General features: G+C 42.1%; 1 protein-coding gene across 1 annotated transcript; it reads right to left on the bottom strand.

Moving 5' to 3' along the window:
• Positions 1–2,541: 2,541 nt before the first annotated feature.
• On the bottom strand, positions 2,542–3,500 carry LOC131621547 (uncharacterized). The gene is made up of 2 exons (XM_058892589.1): positions 3,441–3,500; positions 2,542–3,294 (listed from the first exon to the last, which is right to left on the bottom strand). The coding sequence occupies exons 1-2, from the start codon at positions 3,498–3,500 to the stop codon at positions 2,542–2,544; spliced, it is 813 nt and encodes a 270-aa protein (XP_058748572.1).
• Positions 3,501–21,053: the final 17,553 nt, after the last annotated feature.

Genomic DNA, 21,053 nt, shown 5'->3' with positions numbered 1-21,053 from the left:
TGTATTATTTACTTAACTGAATCATTACTCATCCTAATTTGTTTTCTTGCAGCATAAGGCTAAGGGCAAAGCTTCAAAAAATGCCAAGTCTGGAACAAGTGGTACAACACAACCATCAAACTCTTCACCTGTTGATAAGTATTATGAATGGGATGCTGAAACACTAGAGGCCTTGCTGGATTGAGATGATATATTGGACATTAGGCCTTTGAGTGTGGATGCTTCACCCATAAAGAAAAAAGATGCTCAGCCAACAAAGGATAAAGAACCACTTGCTACAACCAAGGATTCTGGACCATCTACTGCAACTACTGCTACAAAGGCCAAGGATGGACCCAGAATTTTCTTTGGCCCAGCTCCAAAAAAGCCATAGAACAAACTATTCAAACAACCTGCAGGTGCATCATCTGTTGGACAGGTTCCTCCTAAACCACCTACAACATCTTCAACACAAGTGCAACCCAAAGCAAAAAAAAAGTAAAATTGATTTGGATGTGGCAAAAAGGCAAAGTGATAGACTCAGGAGCCTCAAGACAAAGGCTATTCCAGGGCCAGGGAAAAAACCAGATGACCCATTGGTGATCATTGAGGAGGATGAAGCAACAGAGGATTCAACAAGTGGTGTCCCCAAGATGAAGAAATGGGATGACATCTACAAAGGCTTAACTCAGTGACTCATGTTGTTTTTGTTGTTTTTGGAAACCTTTTTTTGTAATCAACTGCTTTGTTTGTTATGGTGCTGCTTGTTATGGTTATTTACCATCTTTTGAGACATTTATTTTGTTTAACTCAAGTCAGCTTAATATGATGCAAGCATGTGCTAATTACAATGCCTTATTATGGTATGGAATACAATTACTTGTATATTCTGTGCTGTAATCAAATTAGAGGTTACTAATTATACTATGTCTTATTATGTTATGCCTTATTATGTTATGGAATACACTTGCTGCTGTAAGCAAATTATATCAGTCAATTTATAGGTCATTGAAGATAGGTCACTATGGAACCTGTCAAGTTAGAGGTTACCCATATCCAACAGGATTATATCATACAAATTGTAACATTGCCAACAGGATTATAGCTCACTATGGAACCTGTCAAGTTAGAGGTCTTGTAGTTCTTAAAACAACAACATGATTAACAAACAATTATTAAACCCAATCCACAACATTGCATTCAATTTCAGAAACTTAAAATTGTACATTACACATTACAGAAAAATTAAAATTGAACATTACACATTACACAGGTTTTGCTAAACTTAAAATTGCACATGAACAAATACATTTAACCATTAACACAAGATCCTTAACATGTACATTTTAGTAAAAAATACAAATTAACCATGAACAAAATTTCTAAGCAAATTGTCTTCATCTTTCCATAAAATCTCTCTGCCTTCTGTTGGATCTGCAATTCAACATTCTTCTTCATTGCTGATTCGTATAACTCCTTCAAGGCTTCAACAGATTGCATCTCTCTTGTCTTAGTTGAGTCATTTGTCCATTCTTCATTTAAATTCTCCATTATGTTATGCCCTGGTTCCATATCATCATCCCATTCGAAGAGGTTGCACGTTTCATCGCTTTGCCAAAAGGGACATCTCCAGAAAAGTCTTCCTCGATTACGGCCGTTCTTGCAGCGATATGATGTCATACGAACATTGCAGGCACACATTCTCCATCTACGATTGCTCACACTTGTTGAATGAACTGCTGAAATCGAATTGCCTTTATTTGAAGAAGACGCCATGGATTTCACGCGAAGCTGAAGAAGACGAAGCAGAAAGATGAAGAAGAATATTGCTTGGAACAATGAAGAAGGAAGAAGACGATAAATGGGTGAGAGGGGAGAATGAGGCAATGAGAGGGGACAATTAGGGTTTTCTGCATAATTATAATGGGGCTCCAACGTGTCAAATGAAAACATACAGTTGGCCAGCCACGTCACCCTCCGTTAGTGAAAACTAACGGAAGGGACAACATTACGTGACATCTAATTTTACAGGGACCATTTTCCTAAGAAAATTTTTACAAGGACTAAAAGTGCAGGGTCACGTTTTAATTACAAACTTTTTTATAAGTTGTATTAGATAGAATAATCATGATTTTTTATGATAATATTTTCTTTATTCGTAAAGTGTTACCACTTTTGTTGCAAAGTGATAATAATAATTAAAAAATTTGTTGATTCAAGTTTATATAATAAAAATGTATAATATTAATTTTATAGGTATATTTAAAGAATTAATATTAAAAATATAACTAAAATTGATAGATTTTCTTTACTTTATAAGTCTTCCTTTAGAGTTATAGGACAATAGACCTCTTACTGAAATCGTGAAAGAATGAAAATTTACTTACTTTATTCATCATTTCTACTAGCCTTCTATAGCAATTCTTTACGATTATGAATGGATCTAACAATTAGTCCAATGACTCTCCTAGAGTACAAGGATTGCTACTGATTCTAACACGAAAATCCTAACCGAATTTAACAAATTGATAGATTTTGCTCAATTTTTAACTGTAAGCCTGCTTAAACATAGTCGCTAAGATATTTGGGCCTGTTCCTAACTCTCTTGAATTCTCTCTTCTGCTTGGGCTGGTCCAACGGAGCTGTTTCAGACATTTCATCAATGGTCCCATCTATGTTGGTGTGGATAGCAATTGGGGAGTTAACAGCATTTGTACGTAGCCAGCAGACAAAAAGGAGAAACATAACCAAAACAAAAAGGATGGTAACAAAAGTAAGAACCCCTAAAGAAGCAAATAAAATGCCATTAATTCTAAACGCGCCACATATAACGTCAACCCCTGAAGCAGCAGCCACCAACACAGAGAAACAGTACAAAAGAGAAAGACATAACATAGAGATAGTAGGAACCCGATAATTCAATGACCAAACTACCATCACTGAGTATAGAAAGCTCACTGTAATCATTCCACTCCATATCATTGCTGGTAAGAAACCAATAAATGCTTTCTCTGAGCTAACTACATGCATTTGTGAAGTGTTTCTTGAGGTAATGGATTTTGATAGATTTTCAAATGGATTTCCCAAAGCTGATAACAGTGCTGCATGAATTCCATATAACTTAACTGCCAATGCAGAGCGATCTTCTTGTGGACAAAGTATCTCCGCTGAACAGTATTGTATAAATGCTCTGCAAGAGGTGTGTAGCTTTTGTCTTAATCCTTGTTCTTGATTGACTTTCAAGCATATCACGTGAGAGGAGGAACAGGAAACACCGCCACATTCCTTGTTTTCCTCTGGATTTGGTTGTATTGGCTTTGTTGTAAAACAAAATAACAAGGTTAGAAAGTTGATACAAGTTCTAAAAGTTACGAATTAAGTAAAGAAAAGGAGAAAAAGCTTGTGTGGTTAAGCATCAATTAGATTCAAGTATGAGAGACAGCAAGGTGTGCACAACTTACAGTTTTTTTTGGAAGAGACTGCTTGTTGCTGCCCAGTTCGGAAACTGAAATAGAAGCCATGAAGAAAATAATGTATAATATATTTCACAAATACCGTTTAAATAGGGGGTGATGAAGAGATTTTGTTAGACGCATTTGATACGTAGAGCAAGGGGACGTTGCTAAGTAAAGTAAGAGCGCGTGCAATTATAGTTCTTTTTGATGAAATTGCTGGTTTTTTTGTGTTCCTTTTTGATAAAATTGCTGTTTTTGTGTGTGTGGGAGGTAGCCACAAACATAATTTGGACTCAATATTTAAGCACAGTCCTAAAAGAAAATAATAAACAGAAAACTTTAAGCAAATATATATTTTAAGAATACTTATATGATGATATATAGTTTTATGTATGCGCATAAATAATTTTTATTGGGTCTGACGAATTAATTAGTTAATTAATATTAAAATAGTGTATAGTATATTACTTTACAAAAGGACATGTATAAATGATCAACGAGAAATTATTGAGAAGGAGAGATACCGCTAATAAGTAAGTTGCTTATCAAGTGTTTGCGTTACATTTTTGGTGAAATAGGATTCTCTGCAGCCTGCAGGCCATAGATTTCTGCAGTCTCACTAGACCCATTTGTGACCGTCCAATGTCTATCTAATGGTTCAAAATTATACATGTTTGATGTTAAATATAAACTTCAAATATACTGAAAATAAATCTGGATAATTGGATCTAAATCGAACGACTTTTGATTTATATCAACTTAACTGTGTCAATTTAATGACAACATCAAACTATAGTTGTTTTTGTGGGAGGTCGTTGCATTTGAACACAACACGCTCATAAAGGAAAAGATTAAAAAATAATAATTAAACTATATGTTTTCAACAATATTATTTGATATATAATTTTATATGATCAGGTCTAAATAATAATTATTTGGGTTTGTAATCAATTAAGTATTTTTTTCATACATTAATTATTTAAAATAAATTATTATAAGTCATTCTATAAATTATTATAACGACTTTGATAAATCAGACGTTATTTCGAGTGAGCTACGTGGAGCTCGTAAGATACCATAAGCGATATTAAAGAACCCTCGAGCGATCACCCGACCTCTAAAAAGAAAAGGACGAAGTTCATCGTTGGTGCGGTCGATCTGAATATATGAGAAGATGGTGAAGGTGTGAAAAACACTAGAAAAAGGGGTTTAAATATGGTTTTTACACCAAAAACTTTTTCCTTTTAAAAGAAGTTGATTCTATATAATAAGGATAAATACGCAAGAAGGAAAGAACAAGGTATGTTTATACTAGTACACTTGAAAAATATAAAGCTAATCTAGTCCACCCGCCAAGGTGATTTTGCCTTATCAACAAGGACTTAATCAAATAATCTCAAGATTATTACTATACACAAGCTAACTGCAAGTGACTAACATACAACCTTTAAGACATAATAATCTTAGACTTCTTAAGAAATTTGACCAACTGGTCTCTTAAGGAAAAGATCAAATTACAGTTTGAAAGAAAGATTATTTACAATGAATGTTTCTACACAAGCTGGAGTAAATAGTAAATTCAAATTCTAGACTTAAAGAGAATGAAAAGCTTATGAACAGTCTTTCAAGAGTGTATGAATGAGCGTGAATTAGCAGCCTTTCTCTTTGAGTCTTCAAGCCTATTTATAGCCAAATATAATAATATATCCGTTGAAGGGCAAATATGGAACTTTCAGAAAGTTGGTAGCTTGAACGTAATGGGGGACAAGATCGTACGAAGCGTCTGTCCTTTCATGGTAGTGGAGCGAAACATTCGTTCTGTACCACGTATTATGTACTACGTCTTCTTGAACTTCAGAGGCTCTGCTGAGCATGAGTTAGAAGATAGAAATTAAACCTTTGGGGTTTTCAGAGCTTCAGAGTCTTCAGAACCGCGTCTTCAGAGTCTACAACACTTCGTTTTCAGTACCCTTTATCTCCAAAAATATAAGTCTTTAGCATGTGGACTGTTCTTTAGAACCTTTGTCTTCAGATCTTTTTCAGAAATTGGTTTCTTTAGATAGCGTATCAGAGTTTCACAGTTTAGAATCTTCTGAAGAGATTTGCTACTGTTCAGCACAACCTATGTAGCGCAGAAGCGTAACTTGGTTTATTCTGATGTGTTGGCCACGCCTTTCATCACATCAGAACCTGTTTGCTAAATACTAAAAAATAACAAACGTTAGAGTACCAAAATTGTTCATACAAACATACTCATTGTTATAATCAAACTCAGAGGCATTATTGCATAACCAAATCTTGTTCTAACAATCTCCCCCTTTTTTATGATGACAAAACTATGTATTTTGATGACACAACTTTATACATAATCAGAAAAAGTTTTAGAAATGAATGGTAAGGAATACTTATCCTATATATGAGAAACTCCCCCTGAATTAAAGACTTGGTAAAGATCAGATATCCAGATTATGAACCGTCTGGGTAACTCCCTCTGGTTGTAATAGATCAGATACTGGGATCTTGAGAGTCTTGATTCTTGAAGTTTTAGAGCCTGATAGAAGTCTGATTCCAGTCTTCTCAGAGCCTAATTGTTTATTTAATTTACTCCGAGTCTGATTGTCAAATAAGATCTTGAATTTCTTAGAGCCTGATTAGATATTCATTGAATTTTCAGAGCCTGGTTTGATAGATCATATCTTAAGTACTCAGAGCCTGATTGTTCATACAATACTTGGAGATTGATTATGAATAAAAACTTCTCATAGTTTCAAATCCTGATTCATTTCATGATACCTGAGAAAGAAAAAAATTCTAACAGAAACAAAAGTTTATATTAGATAAAATGTAAGTAGTTTATTTCAGGAAATATGACTATGAGAATCAAAATATGTTTAACTTCAGTTATTACTCCCCTTTTTGTCATAGTCAAAAAGTTAATTATGTGTGAAAAACATAAAACATAAAGACATAACAAAGAAGAGAAAAAGATAACAGAAATCAAACTTCATTAAGGAATCAAAAGATAATCAAAACATCAGAAAGAAAACATAAAGACACATAAAATCCTATGATTCAGAAGCAAAAGGTAAAAGCCTAAGAGCCTAAGGTCCAGATGATGAAGGAGTAGACAAATTGGCAAGGATCAGTTGCAACATATTCTGAACATTCTCATTGACGTCCTTCTATTGGGAGATGTTTTCCTTGAAGACAGCTTGTTCTTCTCTAATTTCTCCAATCTCTTGCTCCAGACGCGAGATAGTAGGATCAACAGAGGAGACAACTATAGCAGGTTATCTTGCAGCTTCTGCTTCTTCAGCCTCTTTTTCAAATCTAGCTTCTCTAGCAGCTCTAAGCTTCGCTTCTTCAGCAACTTGAAGAGCCTTAGCTTCGACTTCCTTTTGCTTAAGGAGATTGAAGATTCTGATTCTCTCGTTCCTAGCTTCTTCACATTCAGTTACCATCTGAACATTGGCAACTCTTGAGGCATCTGAAAAACTCATGAGCTTGGTAAACTCAGAGTTCATCCACTTTTGAAGTTCCTTCCAAGAGTCATCCAGAGCCTAAGGATCAGTGTTCGTGCTAGCTTCTACTCTGACCTTAGCAACCTGTTTCTTTTCCTTATCCCTAAAAATATCAATAAATCCATCCAAGGTTTTGGGAATTTGAGGAGAAGAGGGTTGATTTAAGACAAGGGGTAGGTTTCTTTCAGGAATCTAAATTTGATCATATTGTTCGGTGAGATCCCAGAGTTCAGAGATGGTGTAGGGTTCAATTATAGGTATCTCAAAAGGTGCAGAATGAGTTGGTTCAGATGTAGTTGGATTAGCTTGTTCATAAAGAATTGTGTCAAGGGGTTTAGTGATGAAAATCTCAAAGGTACTTTCATAGTTTGGTGAGGGAGGATCAGAATGTATAAAAATGGGTGACTCAATATTGGTTGTTTTAGAAGTAGTGAAAGTAAAATCAAGAGACGGTTGAGAGGTGGCAGAATGAAATATTTCATAGACTGGAGTTAGAACAGGTAAGGTGTAGGTTTGAAGAGGTGCTGATAGAATGAGAAAGGTTAAATATGGAAACGAGTTAGAAACTTAATTGTTTGTTGATGAAACAGGTGAAATGATTAAAGTGACAGGGTCAAAGGTTGTAGTTACAAAATCAAAAACACTGATTGGAATGGTTGTTGGTATAGGATAAATATGCAAGAAGGAAAGAATAAGGTATGTTTATACTAGTTCACTTGAAAAATATCAAGCTAATCTAGTCCACCCGTCAAGGTGATTTTGTCTTATCAACAAGGACTTAATCCAATAATCTCAAGATTATTACAATGCACAAGCTAACTGCAAGTGACTAACATACAACCTCTAAGACACAATAATCTTAGACTTCTTAAGAAATTTGACCAACTGGTCTCTTAAGGAAAAGATCAAATTACAGTTTGAAAGAAAGATTGTTTACAATGAATGTTTCTACACAAGCTGGAGTAAATAGTAAATTCAGATTCTAGACTTAAAGAGAATGAAAAGCTTATGAACAGTTCTTCAAGAATGTATGAATGAGCATGAATTAGCAGCCTTTCTCTTTGAGTCTTCAAGCCTATTTATAGCCAAATATAACAATATATCCGTTGAAGGGCAAATTTGGAACTTCCCAAAAGTTGGCAGCTTGAACTTAGTGTGGGACAAGATCGTACGATGCGTCCGTCCTTTCATAGTAGTGGAGCGAAACATTCATTTTGTACCACGTAATATGTACTACGCAAATGTTATCTTCTATTCTTCTTGGACTTCAGAGGCTCTGCTGAGCATGGGTTAGAAGATAGAAAATAAGCCTTGGGGTCTTCAGAGCTTCAAGTCTTCAGAACTGTGTCTCCAGAGTCTTCAGCACTTGGTCTTCAGTACCCTTTATCTTCAAAAACATAAGTCTTCAGCATCTGGATTGTTCTTTAGAACCTTTGTCTTGAGATCTTCAGAAATAGTTTCTTTAGATAGCGTATTAGATTCTCACACTTCAGAACCTTCTGAAGAGATTTGCTAATCTTCAGTGGAACCCTAGATTCTAAACATGCCTTAATATCACTAAAATGACCTTATCTATTATTGACATGTTGTCATTGCACATTATTTAGCAAGAAAAATTGAACAAATTTGACTTAAAATGAGCAAGTAAGAAGCAAAAGAGTGAAAAAAGCTTGAAAAACGATTTTGTGAAAAGAAAATCACTTATTGAGAAAATTGGTGAATAAAGGAACAAAAACACGCTGATGTGCTTATGAGAAAAACGCGTCGGCACCATGCTCGAACGCGCCTGCATTGGGAAAAATCCCAAAAAAAAGTCAAGATCCACAACACTATTAATTAAATCATTGATCCCCTCTTCCCTAAGCAAGAAAAGAAAATGATCTATATGATTACCTTTCTTCAACCCCCATTGGATACTAATCTCTTGGGTTAGGCACCTATTCACCAACACCACAAGCACCTATTCACCAACACCACAAGATTACTAGCAAAAACACAAGCCATCATCTAGAACCTCCACTTATCATTAAACTTGAACCAGATAAACATATATTATAGAAAATCCCAAGAAACTCAATCATATGCTTTCTTAAAATCCACTTTAAAAATAAGACAAGACTTTATAACTCTCTTAGCCAAGTTAATCAATCCATTCACAGTCATCAGTCCATCCATCAATATTCTACCTTTTAAGAAAGTTAATTGATTTGGAGAAATGAGTTTCTCCATCATCATCCTTCCCTAATATAGTAGCCAACACTTTGGCCACCAACTTATATAAAGATTCCATAAGAGAAATACGCCTAAAGCACTACTAGGAATATCTTTACCTAGGTTGGAAAATGACTTTTACCTTATTTATTTTTGGTATAAAATTAACAGAGGTTTGATAAATAAAATAATTTACCATATTACAATACAAGAAATTATGTAACGAACATCAACCTTGAACTCATACTTTCTTATACTCTTACAATCCATCCTTGAGATTATTTTCACGTTTATTTAAGTTTCACTCTTTTCAATCCAAATGCATTAATTATAAATATTTTCCTTTCATAATGTAGCATCCAGGATTTATAGTTGTAGGGTTCGCGTTCTGATTAGCTGGCATGAGCGTTTCACACATATCACTGATGTTACTTGTGGATTGATGTGTTGGTAATATCTTAAATATTGATAATTTATAACTGGACAGAGAATATTTTTTTATAGAAAAAACTGGGTTATATTTCTCCTCGGATATTTTTGAACACCGAGTTAAGAGCATATTATTTTTTAAAATAAAATAAGGACTTTTTACCTTGATTTTCAGCGCACCCGGGGGAATATATTACTTCTATTGCTGATCCAATAAGAAAATTGTGAGTTGTTATGAATATCACATACAACTTCTTACCATCCATCATTTTCTTTTTGGGTTACAATATCTTCTCATTATGATTAGGAACAAGTTTCTCAATGTTGTCAGCCAATGAAAGAATTAAATCATTGAATTTTTGTCTTGGATGACAATATTGAGAAATTATTCATAAATATAAAAATGGATCGCAAGAGGTGAAAACAACAACACCATAAACAGCAACACCATTCTCTAAGATAGATTGTAAAAGTAGATAAATATTTTTTTTCAAGGTTGGTATAGTTAGTTTCTTCAACGAATGAATGTAACAACAACCACAACAACACACAACCTTGAAAAAATTTCTAACTAAGAAAAAGATGACTTAATATTTAATAAAAAATAAATTAAAAAGAATGGTGTCATGATAAAAGAAATAAAAACAAAACCTGCAATTGTTGGGATTCAAAGCATATCCCTTAATTAGTTTTCCTCTCGGTTATTTATATCAACAGAGGGGATAAATGATATATTTGTTTTTAAAGAAAATCGCCTGCTCAAGGTTTATACCTCGATTTTTTGTTGGTTGAGGGGGAAAGCTTTATCCCAGAGAAGAAATTGATAAGGATTACCTATATTCGAGCTATGTAGGATATGTATGAAGGGGTCTCGACAAGTGTGAGGAAACATGGTGAAGACACTGAAGATTTTCCATAACAAAAGAATTTCACTAAAGTTCAACCATAAATCTTTACCTCTTTTACTTTTGTTTTGGATGCACTTAAGTAGCACATCCAAGAGGTAGCACCAAGATGTATGATTTTTACTGATGATATGGTCCTACCTGAATTGTCGAATGAGAAATTAAATGAGAGTTGAAGATTTGGATACAAACCTAAGAAGCGTATGACTTTGGCTTGACCATAAATAACTCGAAGTATATAGAATGTGTTCTGGACTGGGCCGAGCAGGCCCAACTCTTCTCACTAGCCGAGCAGGCCCAAGTCATTTGGGCCCATTTACTGGATAACCGTCAAGAGTTATCCATGCGCAAAGACCACGCGTCACGCAGCGGAGGATTCGGTCAACCATCTCCGAACCCTACGCTATGCTCATCCAGAACGTGAGTCTCCTGCTGACTCAGCCCTAGCACGGGACGTTCTGGCAGTTCCCTAGCACGTGGGCCTCCAGTTGGATTTGGCCCAATTAGGGAACCTTGGCCCAGCGCTGGGGGCTATAAATACCCTCTTTCACTAGAGGGTCAGGTATTCCATTCTTCACTCTCAACCCTCATTCTCTGATAGCTACTAACTTAAGCATCGGAGAACCTTGCAGGTACCCCCCCCCCCCATCTTGCTCTCCAAGCCAGATTCCGCTGCCTTGACGATTCTTCTGATCAGGTACGATAAGTGGCGCCGTCTGTGGGAATCTTGCTCCCCCTTCTTTAACAAAGATCAAAGCATTACCTTTCACGATCGTCATGGCTAACAACAACAACATCCCAAACCCCGATCCCTTCCTCCTGGAACAGCTGATCGAAGATTCCACCCGCGAGGCGACGAATCGTCTTCGGCAGGAAGAACCACAACATGCTCTTGCCGGACAGAGAAGGCCGAGACATGAGACCTCGCAACCTAGGAGGCAGCGGATCCAGAGCATCCAGCAGCTGCAGGGCCTCCAACAGGTTCAGAATGTCGAACAAGCCCCTCCCGAGGGACACGTTCAGAACGGGGAAGACGAGCAGGCCCGAACCCATAATGGGCCAGAACATCCCCAAAATGAGAATGAGACTGACGCCAGAGACGGGCACGCTGCTTCCTCATTCACCCACACCTCCGACAGGCGGAGAGCCCGTCATGAAGAAGAGGAAGAGCCGCTCAACATCCCCGAGGATGCTGACCCCATCACCGTCCGTCTGCTCAAAGAACTGCAAAAGACGAACAGCCTCCTCCGACTTCAAGAAATCGAACATCAGACCCCCGAAGTCGAACCCCGCAAGGCCAGGAACCGACAAGTCAAAGTACTGCAAATACCATAAAAGTCACGGCCATCTGACCGAGGAATGCATCCATCTCAAGGATGCCATTGAAACACTGATCAATGAGGGTCGCCTTTCGAGATACACAAAGAAAGGGGAATCTTCTCGAAGGGACGACCAAAGAAACTCTGACGAAGGGAACTCGCCGGATAACAGGCCCCTGCAAGTAGCACTGTTCGTCACCCGACCAGAGGATTTCATGCCATCGGTCGGGATCCCTACCGCACTCAGCAAATGGGAAAGATTCCCATTCACCATGGTCGTCTCCAACGGCGGGGATCCAGGATCCCTCACCATCAGTTCAGTGAAGAGAAAGTTCGATGAATTGCTCAGCGCCAGCGCGGACCTCGGCCCTAAGCTGCGAAAGTTCCGGGGAAAGTCAGAACCAATCACCTTCTACCTGGAGGAACTGCCCGGCGGAGCTCCAAACGCCACAATTCCCCTGCTCGTCTGAGCTAGAATGGCGAATCTCGACGTCCGACGGGTCCTGGTCGACGAAGGCAGCTCGGTCGACATCATGTATTCCCACCTCTTCCAAACACTCCAGCTGGACGACTCACACCTCACTCCCTATGTGGGTTCGGACCTCCAAGGTTTCAACGGAGCTACCACCAAACCCTGGGGTTACGTCGAGCTGATTGTCACCTTCGGAGAAGGGGAAGCCTCCAGGCAAGTCAAAACCAGATTCTTGGTGATCGACTGCAAAACCCTGTACAATTGCATTATCGGACGCCCCACTCTAGCCGAGCTAACCGCCGTACCCTCCACTGTCCACCTAAAGATGAAGTTTTACACGAGGACAGGACGAGTGGCCACCATCAACGCCGATATTGAAGCTGCCAGGAGAATCTTCGACGCCTCCGTCAAGGGACTAGAACTAATCGCCCCTCCAACCAGCTCCAACAAAAAGCCAAGGGCCGAAGACAAACATCCTCGAGAAGACCAGCCTCAGACAACCAACGTCAGTTCAGTCGACCTTGATGCACGGTTCACAGAGGAAGAACTGAAGATCGGGGAAGAGACGCGATCAAAGGCACCTCATCCCGTCCGACCTGTCCCAGACGGAGATTTCGAGCTGGTCCCCTTGGGCGACAACCCCGACAAAGCGGTAAAGATCGGCAAGGGCATCTCAGATCTACCAAGGAAGCAGCTCGTGGCCTGCCTTCGAGCCAATGCAGACTTGTTCGCCTGGAGCGCCGCAGAAATGCCCGGACTCGACCCCGAGGTCGCCTGCCACCACCTCTCCATCGATCCAGCCGCGAAGGCCATAGTTCAACGTAGGCGTCGGCAGTCCCCCGAGAAAGCGGAGGCTGCCGAGAAAGCTGTAAAAGACCTCCTAGAGGCAAATTTTATTTCCGAGGCCAAGTATTCAACTTGGCTTTCAAACGTTGTACTTGTTAAGAAATCTAATGGAAAATGGAGAATGTGTGTTGATTACACTGATGTTAACCGGGCATGTCCAAAAGACGCCTATCCTTTACCTAACATTGATAGACTAGTCGACAACTCGGCCGGCTATAAACTATTATCTTTTATGGATGCTTATTCAGGTTACAACCAGATCCCCATGGCGAGGAGCGACAAGCAGTGCACAGCGTTTATGACAGAGTCGGGCAACTATTACTACAACGTAATGCCCTTCGGCCTCAAAAACGTTGGGTCCACGTATCAACGGATGATGAACAAAGTGTTCCGAGGAGAGATCGGCGACACCCTCGAGGTATAAATGGACGATATGATCGTCAAATCTCAAGAAGACACCGAACACACCTCCCATCTCGAGCGGGTGTTCGAGCGGGCCAGATCCTGCAAGATGCGCTTCAACCCGGAGAAGTGCACCTTCGGCGTCCGAGCAGGCAAATTCCTCGGTTTCTATTTGACCGAACGGGGAATAGAGGCCAACCCGGATAAGTGCCGAGCATTCTCTGAACTCCCCACTCCTAACAATAAAAAATCCATCCAAATCTTAAACGGGATGCTCACCGCACTATCACGTTTCGTCGCGAAATCCGCCCAACACGCACTCCTTTTCTTTAAACTGCTACGCAAAGAAGCAGCCTTTAAATGGTCCGAAGAATGCGAGCAAGCACTTTCACACCTCAAGCAAGTGCTCTCCAAACCGCCCGTCCTTTCTCGACCCGATGACAACGAGCCTCTGTATCTTTACTTAGCCGTTTCAAACGAGGCAGTCAGCGCGGCGTTAATCCGAGAAACCGAAGACGGGCAAAAACCCGTATATTTCACCAGCAAAGCCCTACAAGGACCCGAGGTGCGATACCAACAGATCGAGAAAGTCGCCATGACCCTAGTGATAGCGGCCAGAAGGCTGCGATACTATTTCCTCGCCCACACCATCTTCGTTCGAACAGATCAACCCATCAAGCAACTCCTCAGCCGACCAGACATGGCCGGCAGAATGCTGAGATGGTCCTTCGAGCTTTCGGAGTTCGACGTACAGTACGAAAGCAGGAGGGCATTGAAAGCTCAGGCGTTAGCAGACTTTATAGCAGAGATGACCTCGATCACCGACTCCCCGGACCCGACCAAGAACAAATGGACCATCTACGTAGATGGCGCCTCAAGCAGTTCGGGAAGCGGGGCAAGCATTATCTTAAAAAACGACGAAGGACTCATCATCGAAGTATCGTTAGTCCTATCTTTCAACACGTCGAACAACCAGGCCGAGTACGAAGCCCTCCTTGCAGGCCTGAGACTTGCCGAGGATGTGGGCGCACGGGAGGTCAAGATCTACACAGACTCCCAACTCGTCGCGTCCCACATCAGCGGCGATTACCAAGCCAAAAACGACGTACTCGCCGAGTACCTCACGCTCGTCAAGGATAAGATGAAAAAATTCGTCAAAGCAGAAGTCGAGCATATCCCCCGAGAACACAACTCGCGTGCCGACATATTATCCAAACTTGCAAGCACAAGAAAGAAAGGAGGAAACAAGTCGGTCATCCAGGAAATCCTACCCAGACCAAGCATAGGCGAAAACGCGCGAGCTCTACAAATATTCGCTATCGGGGACGACCATTGCTGGATGACCCCAGTATATAACTTCCTCACGAAAGACGAACTTCCTGCTGACGCGAAGGAAGCTTCAGCGATTAAAAGACGAGCCTGTTCGTATACTATCATCGAAAACAAACTATACCGACGAGGCTTCTCCATCCCTCTCCTTAAATGCATCGACGCCTCGCAAGCACTTGAGGTACTCCAAGAGCTTCACGAAGGAATCAACGGCCAACACCTCGGCGGACGATCACTGGCGAGGAAAGCCCTCAGAGCCGGCTACTATTGGCCGACCATGCAGCAAGATGCCAAAGAATACGTCCAGAAATGCGACAAATGTCAGCGTCATGCCGACATGCATCTGGCTCCCCCGAACGAGCTCAAATCTCTCTCCTCGCCTTGGCCTTTCTCCACCTGGGGAATGAACCTCCTCGGACCTTTCCCGGTCGGGTCTTACCAGAATAAATACCTAGTGGTCGCTGTGGATTACTTCACGAAATGGATAGAAGCTGAAGCGCTCGCTAAAATCACGTCCCAAAACGTACTCCGCTTTTATAAGCGGAACATACTCGCTCGGTTCGGGGTGCCACAGGCGATCATAACCGATAACGGCACCCAGTTCACAGACAGAAAATTCCAGGAGTTTGTAACCAAACTCGGGACGAAACAGCACTTCACTTCGGTCGAACACCCTCAAACGAACGGACAAGCTGAAGCCGCAAACCGGGTCATTCTCCGTAGACTAAAGAGAAGGATGGGCGAGGCGAAAAAGGCTTGGGTCTAAGAGCTACACAGCGTCCTTTGGGCATACAGGACGACCCCACATTCGAGCACAGGCGAAACACCGTTCAAGTTAACCTATGGCACCGAAGCCGTGATCCCCGTGGAGATCCGAGAACCCTCTCGTCGGACTGAGTCACCTCTCGAGGACATGGTCGAGGAAATCCGAACAGGATCTTCCCTCCGAGAAGCGAAATTGAAACAACAGATAGCCTTACGCCATAGCACTAAAGTCATCAAACGCGGATTCGAAATCGGAGACTTGGTTCTCCGCAGAAACATGAAAGATTCGCGCGAGGGCAAACTAGCCCCGAACTGGGAAGGCCCGTACCGAGTTTACGATAAAACCGAAAATGGTGCGTATTACCTCGAGAACCTTCTCGGCGAAAAACTTGCTCGACCTTGGAACGCTGAAAAACTCAGACGCTATTATAGTTAGAAACAACCTAACGCTACCCGGCCGCTCGTAGCGAACACGAGGAAAGGCTGGGCAAGGACTCGCGTCATGGTACAAGCGCGTATGCTCCACGACAGCTTCGGTCGGATAACCCCTATCAGGAGGCAAAGCCGACTACGCGGCGGGCCTTACACACAGACCCTCCACGGAAGTACCTGCACGGCAGAACCCCATCTCGCGATGGGATCGTTCACGCCGCGAGCACCTGGCCCCGACCGCGGCCTCGAGCTCGCTTATAGCGCACACCTGCTCTGCGCACCCGGACCGTTCCCTACACGCCCGGGCTATAAACCTCGGCCGAGCACAAACATAAATATTCGACAATAAAAATCAGATAAGCACAAATAAACGCAGAATAGTATTAAAAACCGACCAAACTGGCCGGAGATATCCAAATATTACAAAAAATTATCCGGGCATCGCCCAACTAACTTTACATTGGCACGCAGGCCACAAAACATTGGCACGCAGGCCACTATCAAAAAGAAACTGGTCAGACGTCACCATCCTCCTCCTCGGCACCGTTGTCCTCACCCTGGGGCTCCTGCTCATCTTCCTAGTCTTCGAACTCCGGATTTGACTCAATTTGCCCGTCCACAACCTTATTGTACGGACCGATGCCTTTCGTCACCAAGCGCGGATTGAGGACTTTCAGCTAATCCACCGCGGCTTTAAATCCAACCCCCAGGGTGGCAACACAGTCGACCTCCAGCTCCCTCACCTTACCCAGAAGCTGGGAGCGGGTCACCAAGGCTTTCTCGTCTTCATCTTCCTCGGCAGCAGGGAGATGAGACCTCTCTAACTCAGCAATTCGCTCACGGAGCCTTTTTCCCTCGGCCTCCAAAGTCCTGACCTTGTTCTGCTCTTTACAGAGGTCTTCAACAATGCCGCTCTGAACCTCATACTTATCCTTGTACTGTTCAAACTCGTGCTCTAGCTCATCATATTTGGTCTGCAGAGCATCATAATCCTTCTGAGGGCAGACCCTTTGGGCATTGAGGGCCAAGGCCAGGGCGGCCACCCTCATCATCCCTTCAAGATCCTCGGACAAGTCCTTATCCCGGGCCACCCAATCCCGCCTGACTATATGCCTCACCTCCTCGCGCTCCAGCAGCACATTTCTCTTCGAGAAGATCCCCCTGTGCAGAGTACATGAGGGCAGCACTATGTCATCCTCGGAAGGGTTGTCGTTGATAAGGGGGCGAAGTTCGGGGGTCCCCTCGTTCTTTTGTTTTTTCCCGGCCGGAGAACCTCCCGAAGTCGTCCCAACCGACGAAGGGGAGCCACCATCAGGCGCGCCCGCAGCAGCCGCCTTGACCTCCTCGACCCGCGTTCGCTTCACGGTCAGCTTGACGGCCGCCTTGTTCTTTGCTCTCATCTTCACAATCTTGTCATGCAGGTCGGCCATTTTTCCTGCAAAATAAAGAGTTAGAACCGAAAGGATATTGTTCGAACAAGAAATAGTTATCTCACCTAACAAAATTATCGCATCCCCGTAACTCCCACACTCGAGGATAGCTTTTGTGTTGATATACCGAGGCTCCAGCATAGGACCTCCATCTTCCTCGAATAAGGGATCCCCGTTGGGATATGTACATACTGCCGGTCTAAACCCGTCCACGAAAGAAGCGAGCCGCTGATACCCCCCCCCCCCCCGTATCGCGCTCATTGAGATCCTCATCCCGGAAGATGTAATAGTTGGTCCCATGCTCGAAGTGGTCAGGCTGCCACTCCAACGGGAACCGAGCAGATGGGCCCACTCTCCTCACCCCGTCCTCAATATACTCGCGTTCCTCGAACAAATGGTTCTCGGCCTCAGGAGTGAGCGGCTTGACCATAAAATACCGACTCTTGAAATGCTTGATAGAGTCCTGATAAATGGCGAACAGCTTCTTCGGCTGCTTAAAGGACACCCAACTCCACTTACCGTCCGGATCGTGCAACCTCTGCAAATGAAACACTCTGAAGAAAAGAGGCAGAGTCGCTTCGACCTCCAAGAACCCACATACAACTTCGAAGGCTCTTAGGAACGCGAAGGCGTTAGGATGAAGCTGAGACGGGCACAAGCGCAACCAACTGAAGATACTCCGTTGCAAATGAGTGAAGGGAAGCCGGAGACCAGCCTCCTTAAAGACGAACTCATACATTGCGAAACGAGGACCAGGGAATTGCGAGCAGATCCTCTGATGAGATTTAGGCACAAAAGCGCCCCAAGAAGGCTCCTCATCCTGGTCAAGGTACTCGATGACATTAAAGGCTTCCTTAGGATGCGTCGAGAAACGCGACGCAATCGTCCTCGGAGCAACGACCACCCATTCCTCAAGTTTCCTCAGGAAAGTCTCGACGACGGGAATGCCCTCGTCCTGCGGGAAACCAACAGCTTCATCCCCGTCTGATATGTCGAAGACGACATCGTCTTTGTTCTCGTCGGCCATTTACCTGAAAAGCAGAGGAAACAGTGAATTCGACTGGTCAAATCCACCCTTCCACCGCAAGTCAAGTGAAAGGGCGAGGAAAAGAGACGAGGAAAGAATTCCGCCTCCCATCGAATACCGACGAACTAAATTAGAAGCACCCGCAAAATAAAGTCACCGCGTACAGCGATGGACGGTAGGTACATCTAGCTCTCCGGCAAACTCATACCCTAACTGAGGCATGCAATCTCCTTCGCTCATCTCATTCAAACTATTCTTGATTAAATCTAAAGCCTGGACGTCTCATTCAACTATTCTTGCCCCGCTCACTCAAATCTCACTCGGCAAACGCATGGGAAAAATAACGATCTCCTAGGACTACTCGGCAAACTCATGAACCTTGCTCGATACACTCATCAATCCTGCCCGCCGCACTCAAAGCTAAAACATAAAACTTAAATAAAAGCAAGAAGAAGGCGAGGAACTTACTTGAAGGAGCGGAGAAGAGATGTACGAGACGAAGAGGAGAGTAGTGAACGAATCTTGAAGGTTTGAAAAATGTTAAGTGACAAATGAGTGATCTCCTCACCCCTTATATAGGAAAAGAAGGCCAAAGGGTGTCGTGATGGCCTAGGCAGCCTAGGAGGCGCCATCATTGCCTACACCCCAAGGCGGCTCCACCCACGAAAAGAGGCCACGTGTCCTGAAACAACTTGGGAAACCCAAAGGGCGCAGTCAGCTTTCATGCCTAAAAACGGCGCAGCAATAATGGCAGTCTCCACAGCTGCCACCTGTCAATCACGCTGACAAACGGTAACCGAAACGTGTCAAGTGGAAACCAAGGGACAGCCGCCTCCCCGGTTCCCGTGGGCACTGGCCGACCACCATTCGGTCTTATGACCGGCAGCAACTCCTCTCCCCGTCAACCTAAGCGTGCGAGGAGTCCACCGTCGAAAACCATTGCTCGTGCTCTTGCTCGGCTAACCTCCTGGTTGAAGTCATCACCCTTACAAGACTAATGACTTGGGGGGCTCCTGTTCTGGACTGGGCCGAGCAGGCCCAGCTCTTCTCACTAGCCGAGCAGGCCCAAGTCATTTGGGCCCATTTACTGGATAACCGTCAAGAGTTATCCACGCGCGAAGACCACGCGTCACGCAGCGGAGGATTCGGTCAACCATCTCCGAACCCTACGCTATGCTCATCCAGAACGTGAGTCTCCTGCTGATTCAGCCCTAGCACGGGACATTCTGGCAGTTCCCTAGCACGTGGGCCTCCAGTTTGATTTGGCCCAATTAGGGAACCTTGGCCCAGCGCTGGGGGCTATAAATACCCTCTTTCACTAGAGGGTCAGGTATTCCATTCTTCACTCTCAACCCTCATTCTCTGATAGCTACTAACTTAAGCATCGGAGAACCTTGCAGGTACCCCCCCCCCCCCCATCTTGCTCTCCAAGCCAGATTCCGCTGCCTTGACGATTCTTCTGATCAGATACGATCAGAATGTAAGTTTAGAAAAATGAGAAGTGTTTCTAACTTAGAAGCGGAAATATAAAAAGAGATAAGCGAAATGAGAGTTGAAGTTTGTATTGACCACAAGTTACACGATTAAAATATCTTGGATTCACAATACAAAATGATGAAAATACAAAAAAAGAGATGAAAATCATAGAATTCAAGTTAGATGGGGGAAATGGTGGAGGGCCTCAAAAATTTTATGTGATACGAAAGTACCGTTCAAACTGAAGGAATTTTTTTGTAAGAGGATGATGTATTATGAGACAAAATGTTAGGATGTAAATAATCTGCTAAAAAATAAACTAAGTGTAGTAGAGATGGGCTTATTGTGTTGGATGTGTGATAAAAAATAGACGTGATAAAATTAAAAATAATAATATTAAAGAGACGGTTGGAGTAACACCTTTAGTAAAAAAGAAAACTAGACATAGGTTGTTTTGGCGTGTAGAGAGAAAGTTTATGATAAAAAAAAAAGTAGATCATATGGAGGATAGTCAAACTACTAGAGAAAGAAAAATACTTAAAAAGTCATAATAAAAATTATAAGAAAATTATTAAGAAAAATCTCCAGACTAATATGTTAGATATAAACAAGACTTTTTTTATAGAACTTTATGACGTGATTTGATCCGTGCAGTTGATCTTACTTTGTCAAATAAAATATAATAGGAGTAGTAGTTGTTGTAGAAACGTGAATTTACCTAGTTTAAACAAGCCCTAATATGTTAGGTATTGTTCACTATAAATGACAAGCCCTAATTTCTCTCTAAAGCACTTTCTACAGTTCTTGAAAGAAATTACTTTGAACATATCAAAAAGTAGTATATTTGCTAAAATTAATTACATATTTAAATTTATAACATAAATGCTATTCTTACACCATATTCATACACCAATACTTACACCAAACACTGTTCATCGTATTTATACGGTGAACAGTGTTTTTTAAAATAAAATAATAATATTTATAAAAAATATTTTTTATTTTTAAAATTACGGACAACACTGTTCATGTACGGACGTGCATTAACCAACTTC

This window comes from Vicia villosa, unplaced genomic scaffold, assembly GCF_029867415.1.
Source record: "Vicia villosa cultivar HV-30 ecotype Madison, WI unplaced genomic scaffold, Vvil1.0 ctg.000009F_1_1_3, whole genome shotgun sequence".
Taxonomy (NCBI): domain Eukaryota; kingdom Viridiplantae; phylum Streptophyta; class Magnoliopsida; order Fabales; family Fabaceae; genus Vicia; species Vicia villosa.
Note: the sequence above shows the minus strand (reverse complement) of the source record. Positions and strands in the feature narration are given on the sequence as shown.